General features: G+C 37.1%; 1 protein-coding gene and 1 long non-coding RNA gene across 5 annotated transcripts in view; one reads left to right on the top strand and one right to left on the bottom strand.

Moving 5' to 3' along the window:
• The window catches only part of LOC145523115 (uncharacterized), a 92943-nt gene that overhangs the window by 36573 nt on the left and 43366 nt on the right, over positions 1–13004 (top strand). The window lies entirely within an intron of this gene.
• LOC145523092 (acidic leucine-rich nuclear phosphoprotein 32-related protein-like) overlaps positions 1–13004 on the bottom strand; it is a 30351-nt gene that overhangs the window by 14887 nt on the left and 2460 nt on the right. For all 3 annotated transcript variants that reach the window (XM_081532893.1, XM_081532884.1, XM_081532890.1), the window contains exons 2-3: positions 6401–6545; positions 3559–3652 (exon numbers count right to left, since the gene is read on the bottom strand). In XM_081532893.1, the coding sequence (XP_081389019.1) occupies positions 3559–3652; positions 6401–6545 (239 nt within the window). The remainder of the gene's footprint in view (positions 1–3558; positions 3653–6400; positions 6546–13004) is intronic.

The following is a 13004-nucleotide window of genomic DNA, read 5'->3' as shown; positions in this document are numbered from 1 at the left end:
CGATTGATCTTCTGCTCTTTCAATTATTTCTTTTTAAAGCAGCTTGCAAAGATTTCTTTGGAGTTAGAAGCCAAAGGTCACTTCCACTGTGAGGAGATGTATTAAATTGGATTCTTTTTTAAAAAAAAAAAAAAAAAACCCCTCAGACCTGCTTGGTAATTGAAGATATATCTCAGCAGCTGAGAACTGAAGTCTGGAATATCTGACATCTCAGGGATGTTGGCTTTCACCTGCCATCTCTGAGCTTGTTCTTTGTCCCTTCATTGGATTTGTAACTCCTAACAGCAGTGACTGAATTAACTTGCTGGGGAATTTTCAAACAGGAAGAATCTAGTCTTTAAAAGAATTCTGCCAACAATATGCTCTTTGGCTTCGTTTAATTGGGAGGAGTTAAGTCAGTCTCTATCTGGCAATCAAAGCCCTGGGAAATTGCTGTTTATCACACACCAGCTAACCTTTCTTTTCTTGGGAACTCTTCCTGGATGTACAATTGGGGCCACTGATATCAACTGTAGTAATTTTGATGGGTGTTTCAGGATCTAATCTAGAAAGAGGGGCATTCTTATCAGAATGCTTTTCAAATGCACTTGTTCTCCATCTCACACAAAAAACACTTAAACAAAATTTAGGGCAATGAACAAGGGACATCTGTTTTCTTCATGGCTTGAGTTGATGGGATTTTTCACTGTTTCCTATCCCGTAGATCATGCTCCATTCCTTTTACGACCAGTCACTTGCAAGAGATTGGGTGTTGTTAATGGCCTAATGGAAGCAAAATGTGCCTTATCTCTGGAGAGTGATGATAGCCTCTGCATGAATGACCACTGGGATCTTCATGAGGGCCAATTTTGCTGAGTGATGACATCAGCTCATGACTTGGTTGCTTAGATCAGAGAAGGAGGGAGACTGCTGGACTCTTTTTACACATGCTCATTTTCAGTTTACTCCTAGATTTTTATTCTCCTGTCATCTCCTCCAGTTTCTTCAGTTCTGCAATTTTCTCTAAATCTCAACTCTCCATCTGTCACTCCAAATACAATTTATTTTGCCTCATGGTGGCTGCCACAATTATTAACGACCAACCCCTACATACACCTGCATAAATGCCAATACTCTTACATTCCGTTCCCAGTGTTTCACTTCCTATTCAAATGTCTTTATTTCCTGCCTCTCTCCAAGCCCCCTCAACAAGTTTTTCCCATAGTAGGGACCTCAGATCACCTGCAACAGAATCGCCTATAATAATTTTAATAAATCCAGATTCCAGGGCCCCACTGCACACTAACTACATCAGATGCTTCAGGCATAGGGCCTGGGAATCCGTGTTTTCTGCACACTTCCAGGTAACTTGTGCACACACTGAAGTTTGCTGCTGCTGCTGCTAAGTCGCTTCAGTCGTGTCCGACTCTGTGAGACCCCATAGACGGCAGCCCACCAGGCTCCGCCGTCCCTGGGATTCTCCAGGCAAGAATACTGGAGTGGGTTGCCGTTTCCTTCTCCAGGGCATGAAAGGGAAAAGTGAAAGTGAAGTCGCTCAGTCGTGTCCGACCCTTAGCGACCCCATGGACTGCAGCCTACCAGGCTCCTCCATCCATGGAATTTTCCAGGCAAGAGTACTGGAGTGGGGTGCCATTGCCTTCTCCGCACTGAAGTTTAAGAGCCTACTAAACCCTGCCTTCTTTAGCCCCTGATGTAACCCTTTCTCTCTTTTGTTGATGAACTCTATACCTGTGACATACATGGCCTCCATGGCCTCTGAGCTCCTTCCTTCCTAATTCCCCATAATTTGTTTTTTATTGTTTATTTATTTTTTCATTAAAATTTCTTTATAGTAGGTCTTTATTGGTTACTTACTTTAATTATAGAAGTGCGTACGTGTCAACAATTTTCCTTAATTTGTTGCTCTTAGAAAAATATTCTAAGGTCTCCAAAGGGAAGTGTAATTTACCTCTAATAGTACTATCTAATAACATTTTATTATTATAAAATAAATTAATATAATATATAATCTAAATTATTACATAAAATGTTTTATTATATAAGCCAATGAATGCCTAGCTGCAAATAGATACGGTAGAGTTAAACCATAAGAACATATTTAACTCACAGCTTTATAAACAGTTGTTATTTTAATCACCTTTGTCATTTGAGTTTGAGTGAAAGAAGAAAAGCATTAGTGGGTAAAGTAATGCAATTGAGAGGTGGAAATGGGCAGATGAATATACCTATAGCAACTTTTCTTAAATCAATATTACAATTGTATGATAGACAATGTATCTGCAAGTCTACAAATACAGATGTAAATTAGCCAAGATACTTGATATTTTATAAGGACCAAATAATCACTGCAGCAGGAATTATGTCTAATATTATTTCATCCACTTATGAAGGATGCAAAAAGATAACAGTCTCTGTTCCTACAGAACTTATAATCTATTGCAGCTACTTTTAGAAATCAAACATTATATATATCGAGGGCTTCAGATTAAAAATCCTTCATGCTGTCACACCAGCACACTTATAAAATCTGACAGTATGAAAGAGGAATAATAAAGCATTGGTTATTTTACCAAGTTTAAAATGTTTAGTGAAAATGTACAATGAGACTACTGGTTTATTTAGATTCTCTTTTAATACTTTTTAAGTCAATGTAGGATTAACCAGCTTAAAGTCATCCACTGAAGTAACAGTGTTTTTCATGATTATAAAATTCCAACAAAGATCATTGGTTAAATAAATTTGATTATATCCTTATGATGGAAAGATATGCAACTTCTAAACAATTTGTTTGGAGTAATGTTTATAACATGGAGGAAATAAAGGCTCACAATATCAGGTGAAAAAACTCAAGAAATACAGGTGTCCACATTATTTTGTAAGGAAATATATACATGCTTTTCAAAAAAAGACTAAATGGAAATAAAAGTCGCAGTGATTATTTCTGGATAATTGAATTACAGGTTCTTCTGTTTCTGTTTTCCAATATTTAATATTGAACATTATTATTTATATGATCAGCTATAAGATTATGCTTTTAGGGCTTCTCTGGTGGTCAGTGGTTGAGTCTGCCTCTCAATGCAGGGGACACTGATTTGATCCCTGGTCTGGGAAGATCTCACATGCCACTGAGCAGCTGAACCCATGCGCCACAACAACTGATCCCACATTCTAGAGCCTGAGAGCAGCAACTACTGAGCCCACGCACTGAAGCTACTGAAGCCCTTGCACCCTAGAGCCCATACAGAACCCCAATGAGAAGCACGTGCACTGCAATGAAGAGTAGTCCCCCCTCATGACAAGTAGAGAGAGCCCACACACAGGAACAAACACCCACCACAGCCCCAAAATAAAATAAATAAACAAATGAATAAATCTTAAAAGAAAAGGAGTATGTTTTTAAAGGTGGTTTTGCTATATTAACAACTATATGGTCTTGAAAAAGGAAATTTTTCTACCTCTAGGTCATACAGGTTTTTATCCCCAAGTAATGTCTTGCTATGCCCAAAAAACATCTACAACAAGCATGTACAAAAAGATCACACACTTCTGTTCCTTTACCTTCTCTTACTCGTGGGCAACGCAGTTGACTTCCTTGGATGTCATTTTGTTTTACTTTGTGCCAAGTGAGGTACTTAAAAGAATCTGATGGAAGCTTTAAAGTAAGAGAGAAGAGAAATATCATCTGGCGATAAATAGTTCACTTACTTTATCTGTACAAGTAATGTGAACCCATCCAAACATCGAGCTAAATTGAACTCAAGGTACCTAATGATGTGCTTATTGATGTTATGTTAGTCCAATCTAAATTATTTATTTTTATTCAATTTTGCATCTTCCAACACCTGCAACTGATTTATGTTTGATGACAAATGATAGCACAAATAAATATATGTACCCATTCATGAATCCACTTTACACCACCTCTAATAATCTGTCCTCTGATATTTATTGAATAGCTCATGAGGAATCTCATTCCATTTTAGAATAGTTGTAATTGCTAAAGGCTCTTCATTATATGGACCTGAAGTAATCCCTCTAAGTTAGTCCAGTTGTACAAGCTCTGCCTTTTGAGGCTACACGGAAGAATCCCTTCACATGTGACTACTATTTTAAGTGTCTGATAATAGTTGTCATCCTCTTTGTCATTTATTTATTACTTACAGATAATGGTTTACAAATTATTGACTATTCAGGAAAAGCGTGGTTCTCCTTGGGAAGAGCTCCATTTTATTGACATTGTTCCTAAAATGTGTGGCCAATATTGAATGAAATATTTCAGGTCTCTGGTCATCTTCCTTGTTCTGGACAGTGTATTGCTGACCAGAATATGTGTTAAGATCACATCTAGGGCAATTTTATGCTGTTTATTACTACTGAAGCTGTAGTCAATCAAAATTCCTAGTATCTTACATGACTTATGATAGTTTCAAGGTTAGCACAACAAAAAGGCATATTACTCAGCAAAGAATATTATGTTAAATACGTACACCCACAGAACAGTATTTTGTATAGTTTTTCTTTGCTTGAGGCTGTGTGACTAACATAAAAAACATTTTCGTCGTTAAATAAGCTTATGAGGCACTGGATTAAACCAAGCTAAGCATTTATCTTTACTACAGGACTTCTCTGAAACTTTAGTATCCTTAAGATATATTGTGAGTCTGTACTACAAAGTATTTTCTTGGACTTTTAAACCATAGAACCTTTCATTCTTAGTGTAACACATGGAACTAGCCCATTGTATAAAGCAAAATTTGGGGCAAGCTACCTCAAAATAAATTGGGAAGAGGTGGGTTTTTAATAATCATTTGGCTTTGATCTTTTAGCTTCATTACTTACTTACTGAATCACCTTAGTTGCTCTATAAATATTTAAACATATTCATTTAAAAAATAACAAAAGTTCTCTAACTTGATTAACAGCAACATTAAAAAGTTAATTAATGCTTGAGCAATTCTTTGGGACAATCTGAGGATTTGCTAACATACTTTCAAGTAATTCACTTATTCTTCAGAACTATTTTTTAAAAAACTAAGAAGCACAAACACATTTTAGATTATTGAAAAATGTAGTCTATCTTTGGCTGTTTTGTTTACATGTTTGTGGAAGCATCTTCCCCAATCTGTTATGTGCTTTTGGAATTTTTTTTGCTTGTTACTGTCATAGAATAAAAATTTTTTAGAAGTTAAATTTCCTGTAGTTGCCACATCCAATTGCCTTTTTGTGCTATTTCATGAGACTCTAGTTGGGAAAAAATGAGTCTAAGCTAAAGCTATATTGAAAATAAAGTTTCCATTTTTTAACTGATATCTAATTTTGTGCAAAAAAACTGTCAGTTTTTTAAAGGAGTTATGTGGTTGATTTGGGGGTTTCTAACATCAAAGGAAAATGAGCCACTGCATTTCTTTGTTTATATCTATGAAAGGCTGTCAACATATTGCAGTTGTGTGACCATGCTTTCTTCTTAAAGGACTGGTGAATATTCCTGTGTCTTACCCTGTTCTTTTTGATTTTGATGGACCAAGTGATTAATCCATCGATTCAATAAATATTTTTGAAACTAGAATGCTTCATTTCAACTCATTAATTTATTGAAAAATAAATATGGTGCCCCTGCTATGTGGCAGGCACTATCTCAGACACTAAAGATACAAAGTTAAATAAAATATGGTATTTGTGCTTGAAAAACTCATTTTCTGTAGTTTGAGAGGCAAACAGAAATAACTCATTTTCATCTAAGGAACAAGTGGAAAATTTTGAATGAAGGAAAGGAGGGACAAAACTTTGTGATTCCACTTAGATGGGTTAAAGAACAATCCTGAAAATGGTGAGTTTAGGAGGAAAATTTTTTATCTTGTGGACAAAGGATATTCCATAAAGAAAGGAGATAATTCTTAGACTAGAGACAGAATTGGAACTCAGCAGGGAAAGGAAGGGACATGATTGTTATGTCTCTGGTCATTATTTTTTCTATTCATCTCTCTTTTGTCTTCCTTCCTCCACCCCAGATTCTTTCCTCTCTGAGTTGGGACTGAAAGTAGCAACTTTCATTTTCTCCCCAGTTACAAGGAGAGGTTTAAGACATGTACGCGTGTGTGCTAAGTTGCTTTAGTCATGTCCAGCTCTTTGTGGCCTTATGGACTGTAGCCCGCCAGACTCCTCTGTCCACGGGATTTCCCAAGCAAGAATACTGAAGTGGGTTGCCATGCCCTCCTCCAGGGGATCTTCCCTACCCAGGGATTGAACCCACATCTCTTATGCTCCTGCCTTGGCTAGTAGGTTCTTTACCTACTAGCGCCACCTTGGAAGACATGTATACATTTATTAAAAAGTGTAAAATGTTAAGTAAAATGCATGTTAAACTTATGACTAAATAAAGAACTAATTAAAAAATACTTACCAGGGATGCTATTCCAGAATCCGAATGAGAATACAGTGTTCTGTTCCTGAAGAGAGTCCATGGGGCGTGTGTCTCACTCAGATAGGAGCTGTAGGATGAATTAGATGGACAAGTCTCCTGATTGCTTGTGTTTTGACCTGAGGAGCTGAGTGAAAGAAAATGCTTAAGAGGTTCAAGAGGGAGGGGATATATGAATACTTATGCCTGATTCACATTTTTACATGGCAGAAACCAATACAACATTGTAAAGCAATTATTCTCCAATTAAACATTTTAAAAAATACGTAAAGTTCTTAAATGTAAATATCTTTGTATGAAACATCAATAGCCACAAATTATAAGCACCAGCTTTTCCATTTATAGGAGAGATAAATGATAACCTAGGAATTCTGTCATAGTCCTAAACACATTTTTTTATGGCTGACAGTCACTTAAGGCAAATTCTCTTCCAGGTAAGAGTGTCTACAGAGACTGCACATCTTAGAAAAGTAAATCTAATGGTACACATGAATACATGCTCATAGGATATGAACAAGGAAATCAGCCCTAATTTTGGAATACCACTCCTAGTAGAACTACTGCTACAGATTTGGCTTGTGCCAAATAAGCTTTAAACTCCCTACTGGTTTTCCCATTGATATGGGTCTTCCATTTTCCCTGAAATTTCCCCCAAGCCTATTATATTTCCTCAAATTGGTGGCAAACATATTAAAAATTCAGGTTCTTTAATCAATTTTACTCACTTTGAAATACTGCTCAAATATTTCACTTAAAAACAGTCCTATTCTCTCTTTATTCCCATTGTTATGCCACTGAGATATAAAATGTCTTTTTGCTTTCCTGTATTTATTATTTACTGTTATTCTTGCACTTTTCCCTTTCTCCTCAGGAGTGGTTATGTTTCTCTTTCTATAATTTGTACTGTATATTACTTTAAGTCAATTTAAAAATAATATCTGAGTATGCTTTTTCATGTTAAGTAAAACTAGAATTTGTATCTATCTCTGGCCTCTTTTTACCCTTGATGGATTATTTTTCGGCTCCAAGAATCTTAAGAGACAGCATTCTATATTTTATGGCACAGTTATTATGAAGCTCTGTAGCAATTTTGCTTACAAGAAACTGACACATCTCTTGTATATTGAAGTTGCCTTCATGAAGTATAATGTAGAAATGTCTTTCATTTTTCATGTATTAACTGATGTGTTAGAGTAGAAGAGCATAGCCATTACATCATATTCTAAAAATAGTGCTACTATGCCATTAAGAAAATAAAACAACTGTGCCTTGTTATCAAGGAGAAAATTATCCCTCCATCTACCACTAAATAGCAAAAGATTTGGTCTTAATCATGTGAAAAAGTCAGAAAATATATACCTCACCAATATTCCCCAATTGAGCAATTCTTTAATAATCTGGATATGGTTTTCTTGACATTACCAAAGAATACCTTGCCATGGCAACAAATTAACAAACATTATAAAAACATTACAGTGTGCAAAATTTATTATTCCTGAAGCAGGTAAATCCTGCTATCTCTAACCAGAGTTTTGGCCAACAATCAGGGAAAATAAGGCAAAATGGAATAGTATTTCAAGGGATGAACAGAGGATAAACGTTTAACTGACTTTTGGTTCTCTTGTCTTTATGAAAATATGCTAGCCATTTTCTCCCAAAATGAAATCAGGAAAATAAGGATAATGACATGACTGACTCTTCTGTGATTCTGAACTTTAGTGATGGTTACACAGTGATGAGGGCCTGACAAAACATGGTCCACTGGAGAAGGGAATGGCAAATCACTTCAGTATTATTGCCTTGAGAACCCTATAAACAGTGTGAAAAATCTGGCTTAAAACTCAACATTCAAAAAACTAGATCATGGCAACCAGTTGTATCACTTCATGGCAAATAGATGGGAAAAACATGGAAACTGTGTCAGATTTCATTTTCTTGGGCTTCAAAATCAATGCTTACACTGACTGCAGTCACTCAATTAAAAGACGCTTGCCCCTTGGAAGAATAGCTATGGCAAACCTAGACAGTGTATTAAAAAGCAGAGACATTACTTTGCTGGCAAAGGTCCATACAGTCAAAGCTTTGGTTTTTCCAGTAGTCATTATGGATGTGAGAGTTGGACAATAAGAAGGCTGAGCACCGAAGAACTGACGCTTCCAAACTGTGGTGTTGGAGAAGACTCTTGAGAGTCCCTTGGACTGCAAGGAGATCCAACCAGTCCATCCTAAAGGAAATCAACCCTGAATATTCATTGGAAGGACGGATGCTGAAGCTGATGATCCAATACTTTGGTCACCTGATGCAAAGAGTTGACTCATTGGAAAAGACCCTGATGCTGGGAAAGATTAAAGGCACAAGGAGAAGGGGACAACAGAGGATAAGATGGTTGGATGGCATCACTGACTCAATGAACATGAGTTTGAGCAAACTCAGGGAAATAGTGAAGGATAGGGAAGCCTAGCGTGCTGCAGTCCATGGGGTCGCCAAGAGCCAGACACGACTTCACAACTGAACAGCAACACGGTGATGAGAAGCAGACCCAATAGGAAAATCTGGAAGTGTCTCTCTCTCTCTTTTGTTTTTAAACCTAAAGTGTGAGAAATGGTCTTATTTTCTTTGAAGGAGAGCACAGGGAACCATAAGTTCACAAAGCCAAAATGTCTAATAAGAAAGATCCAGTTGATTGGGTTTTCACTGTACTTTGGTTGTGTAGTGCTGCAAGACCAAGCACAACAGCTTCAAGGTAAAATCACATTTACAAGTAACTGAAAATTATCTCATTATCTTAGTTTACATTAGATTATTTGAGAGTTTAAACTAGAAGTACTATTTGTGCCATTATCTTGACTGTTGTTGCTGCTGCTGCTGCTGCTAAGTCGCTTCAGTTGTGTCCGACTCTGTGCGACCCCATAGACGGTAGCCCACCAGGCTCCCCCGTCCCTAGGATTCTCCAGGCAAGAACACTGGAGTGGGTTGCCATTTCCTTCTCCAATGCATGAAAGTGAAAAGTGAAAGTGAAGTCATTCAGTCATGTCTGACTCTGAGCGACCCCATGGACTGCAGCCTACCAGGCTCCTCCGTCCATGGGATTTTCCAGGCAAGAGTACTGGAGTAGGCTGCCATTGCCTTCTCCGTCTTGACTGCTACTAGACATTTATGAATAACAGAAAATAATTAAAACTTTGGTGACAGAAATAAATAGGCAAATAACATCCATACTCGTTCTTTCTCTTTCACTGGCTTTTTTTCCTGCCAGAATAGAATGAAATAAATTTGGTCTAGAGTTTCAGCTAAGGACAGATTATCTGAGAAGATTCTAACCAGTAGATAACTAGTGTCCCTTTCAGCGTGATTACTTTCTGTGGGTCCTAAAGGCTGGATTCTTTCCATCATATTCATATACCCCTCCTGGATGCCATTCCAGAGGGCAGTGGTGAAGGGCAGTGTGCTGACATCGTGAAGTTCTCAAGCTCTTCTTTGTTCCATTACTTCTATCATAAATTCCATATAGAAGTTTACTTTGGTCTGGTTTAGGGGGAAAAAATATCAGCAAAGAAAGATAATTTGTGATCCTTTAGTTTAAAAACAAGAAAAGATAGAGCATCTTCCAGGTTATCTGACTAATCCAAACTTCTACCCCATCTGCCTTCATGCAAACGTCACTGATGTCCAGAGTGCAAAACCATGAGTCCCGGGAATCTAAAACTGTTACTGCTGTGACCTTAGGTCACTTAGCACCTCTGGTGGGTCCTTACCTTTGATATTCAGAAGATGATGTGGACTCTGCCTGAGTGAAAAGCTTTTCTGGTTTGATTTTGTGTCTTTTTGGCAGCAACAGGATGACAACTATTACTAATATAATGATTTTATAATTAACATTTATTAATCATATGCGATGTGCTAGGCATTATACCAAGAACTTTACAGAGATTAACTCATTTAATCATTGTTGTTGTTCATTCACTAAGTTGTGTCCAACTCTTTGCAACTCCATGGACTGCAGCACGTCAGGCCTCCCTGTCCTTTACTATCTCCCAGAGTTTGCTCAAATTCATGTCCGTTGAGTCACTGATACCATCCAACCATCTCATCCTTTGCCACCCCCTTCTCCTTTTGCTTTTAATCTTTCCCAGCATTAAGGTCTTTCCCCATGAGTTGGTTCTTCGCATCAGGTGGCCAAAGTATTTAATCATTAAAATCACCAAAGTGCATAACATTGTTATTTTGATTTTAGAGATGAGGAAGTAGAGAGCCAAAGAGGTGGCATAACTTGTCCAAGTCAAACAAGTAAATGATCAAGTGTTTTTAATTACTACAATTCAAATAAGCTTCAGACAAGTTACTGTGATTCTTTAAATAACTGTAAATCTGTATCATTTATTTGGATGCAGTTGTTATTAAGGAAAATCATTAATATTGATTTTTCCTATTCTGATTGCTTCACTTAACTACAGATAAATAATTCACTAGTTAATAGAATATGTAAATCTGAGCGGTGACTCTTTACTGAAAATAAATGGTAAACCTTTAGCAGTAGAACCTATGAGAACATCATTTCAGGTGATATCAAGCTGTTTTAAAAACCCTCTCATATCTCCCCTTCCCAAGGAAAATAAAACCAGGCTTGTAGTTTAGTTGGTATTTTGGTTTACTCATTTTTAATCTTTCTGCCTGCATTGAACAAACAATTATCATAAGTTGCAACTCTAAACTTTATGAAAGAGAAATTAATTTTATTAATGCTGTAATATAAAGTTTCCATGAATAAAACAGTACAGCATTTGTCAGGAGTGATTTATGATGTCTTTAAAATAGGTGGTATTATCTGAATTGGCCATCTGTTCTTGGTTTCAAAAAGTGTAGAATGGCCAACAAGAGGGAATATGGTGAGCTGAGACTGCAGGACAAAAGAAAACAATAATATAAGTTATCAATTCATGAGCCCCTTTCATTGGAAGATTGCATTGTTGTTTACAATCAGGAATTTATAAGCCTCATAAATTGTCGGCTGCAAAGGGATGCTATCTGTTTAATTAAAATGTCAAGTTGGTGATTATGTAGCTTTGCAAGGAGAGGAAAGGAGGAAGTGGCAGATGGCCTAGTTTCTAAGGTGAAGCCGAGCTTCTGAGATGAAGGAGGCTGTATTGAACACACACCATCCAGGAGGCCAGGGGGCCCCTTCAGACAGTCAGTGTGGTCAAGATGGCATTGCTTACAGCTCCATCTCTAAATGTTCCATTTATATTCGGTGCTGCATCATGAGAGCTTTGTATTTAGAAGAAAAAGAAAAAGCTCAATCGTATTTTTCAGTCAGCAAAGGACGCTCCCCAAGTCCTCAGATGCTTTCTTTCTCCCCCCCCCCGCCCCCACAGATTATTGAGCTAGGTTCTCAGATCTACTGGGATCTTGCTAAACCCATGCACTTAGATTATCAGCTAGAGGAAACTTACCATGAACTCTAGGGCATTAAATTTGACTGAAAGAAGATATCAATCCAATCTCTGATTACTTTGACTATTCTTCTTATCTTTTAAAATCCAGAAACCCTGTCCTCTCTATGCCTATATATAAGTTTATTCATTTGTAAAAACAGGTGATGGTTGTGCTATCTACGTGTTAGGGATGGTGATGAAACATTGTAAAACACTAAGAAAGGAGGTTTCATGAAATCAAGAAGTCTTTTGCAATTATAACATGTTAGTGTCTGAAATAGCAAATTTGGTATACCATGTTATTGCATTCAAATTTCTGATGGCTCTAAATTAAGTTCCTAGAAATCAATTCATAAATTAAGTAAATAATCATATAGTGATGAATGTTCTAAAAAACTCATGTGTTTTACAAATATCCCTAAAATTTCAGTACCTAAGGCCCAGAATTTTAACAGATATATCTGAAATTATTTAGAGTGTTGATTTTAAAAACATAGAGGAACAAATTATAATTTTGAAAAATATACAACTAAAATTGTCATTTCTTTATTTCTACCTTAATGGTCCGATTTTAATTTTATGTAGCCTTGTATCCTAATGAATTTCTCCTGTCCCTGTTGTTCTAGCCCCATGTGCCTTCCTATAAACACAAATAGGCCCCCATATTAAGGGACAACAAAAGTAAAAGGACAAATGTATCAAAATTCTTTAGAGAAAAAGCTTATAAACTTCAGTACCTATTAATGGGTTCATTGACATTTTTATTTTTATTTTTTTTTCCCCTTCCTGGACCCCCCACCCACCTCCCTCCCCATCCCATCCCTCTGGGTCATCCCATTGCCCCGGCCCTGAGCCCTTGTCTCATGCATCGAACATGGAATGGTGTTCTGTTTCACATACGATAATATACATGATTCAATGCTATTCTCCCAGAACGTCCCACCCTCACCTTCTCCCTCAGAGTCCATAAAATTTTTCCCTGAGCCCTTGTCTCATGCATCGAACATGGAATGGTGTTCTGTTTCACATACGATAATATACATGATTCAATGCTATTCTCCCAGAACGTCCCACCCTCACCTTCTCCCTCAGAGTCCATAAAATTGTTCCATGCATCTGTGTCTCTTATTCTGACTCGCATATAGGGTTATCGT

This window comes from Giraffa tippelskirchi, chromosome 2 (genome assembly GCF_054371585.1).
Source record: "Giraffa tippelskirchi isolate mGirTip1 chromosome 2, T2T-mGirTip1v1.2.pri, whole genome shotgun sequence".
In the NCBI taxonomy this organism is placed as follows: Eukaryota; Metazoa; Chordata; class Mammalia; order Artiodactyla; family Giraffidae; genus Giraffa; species Giraffa tippelskirchi.
This window is presented reverse-complemented; position numbering and strand designations above follow the sequence as displayed.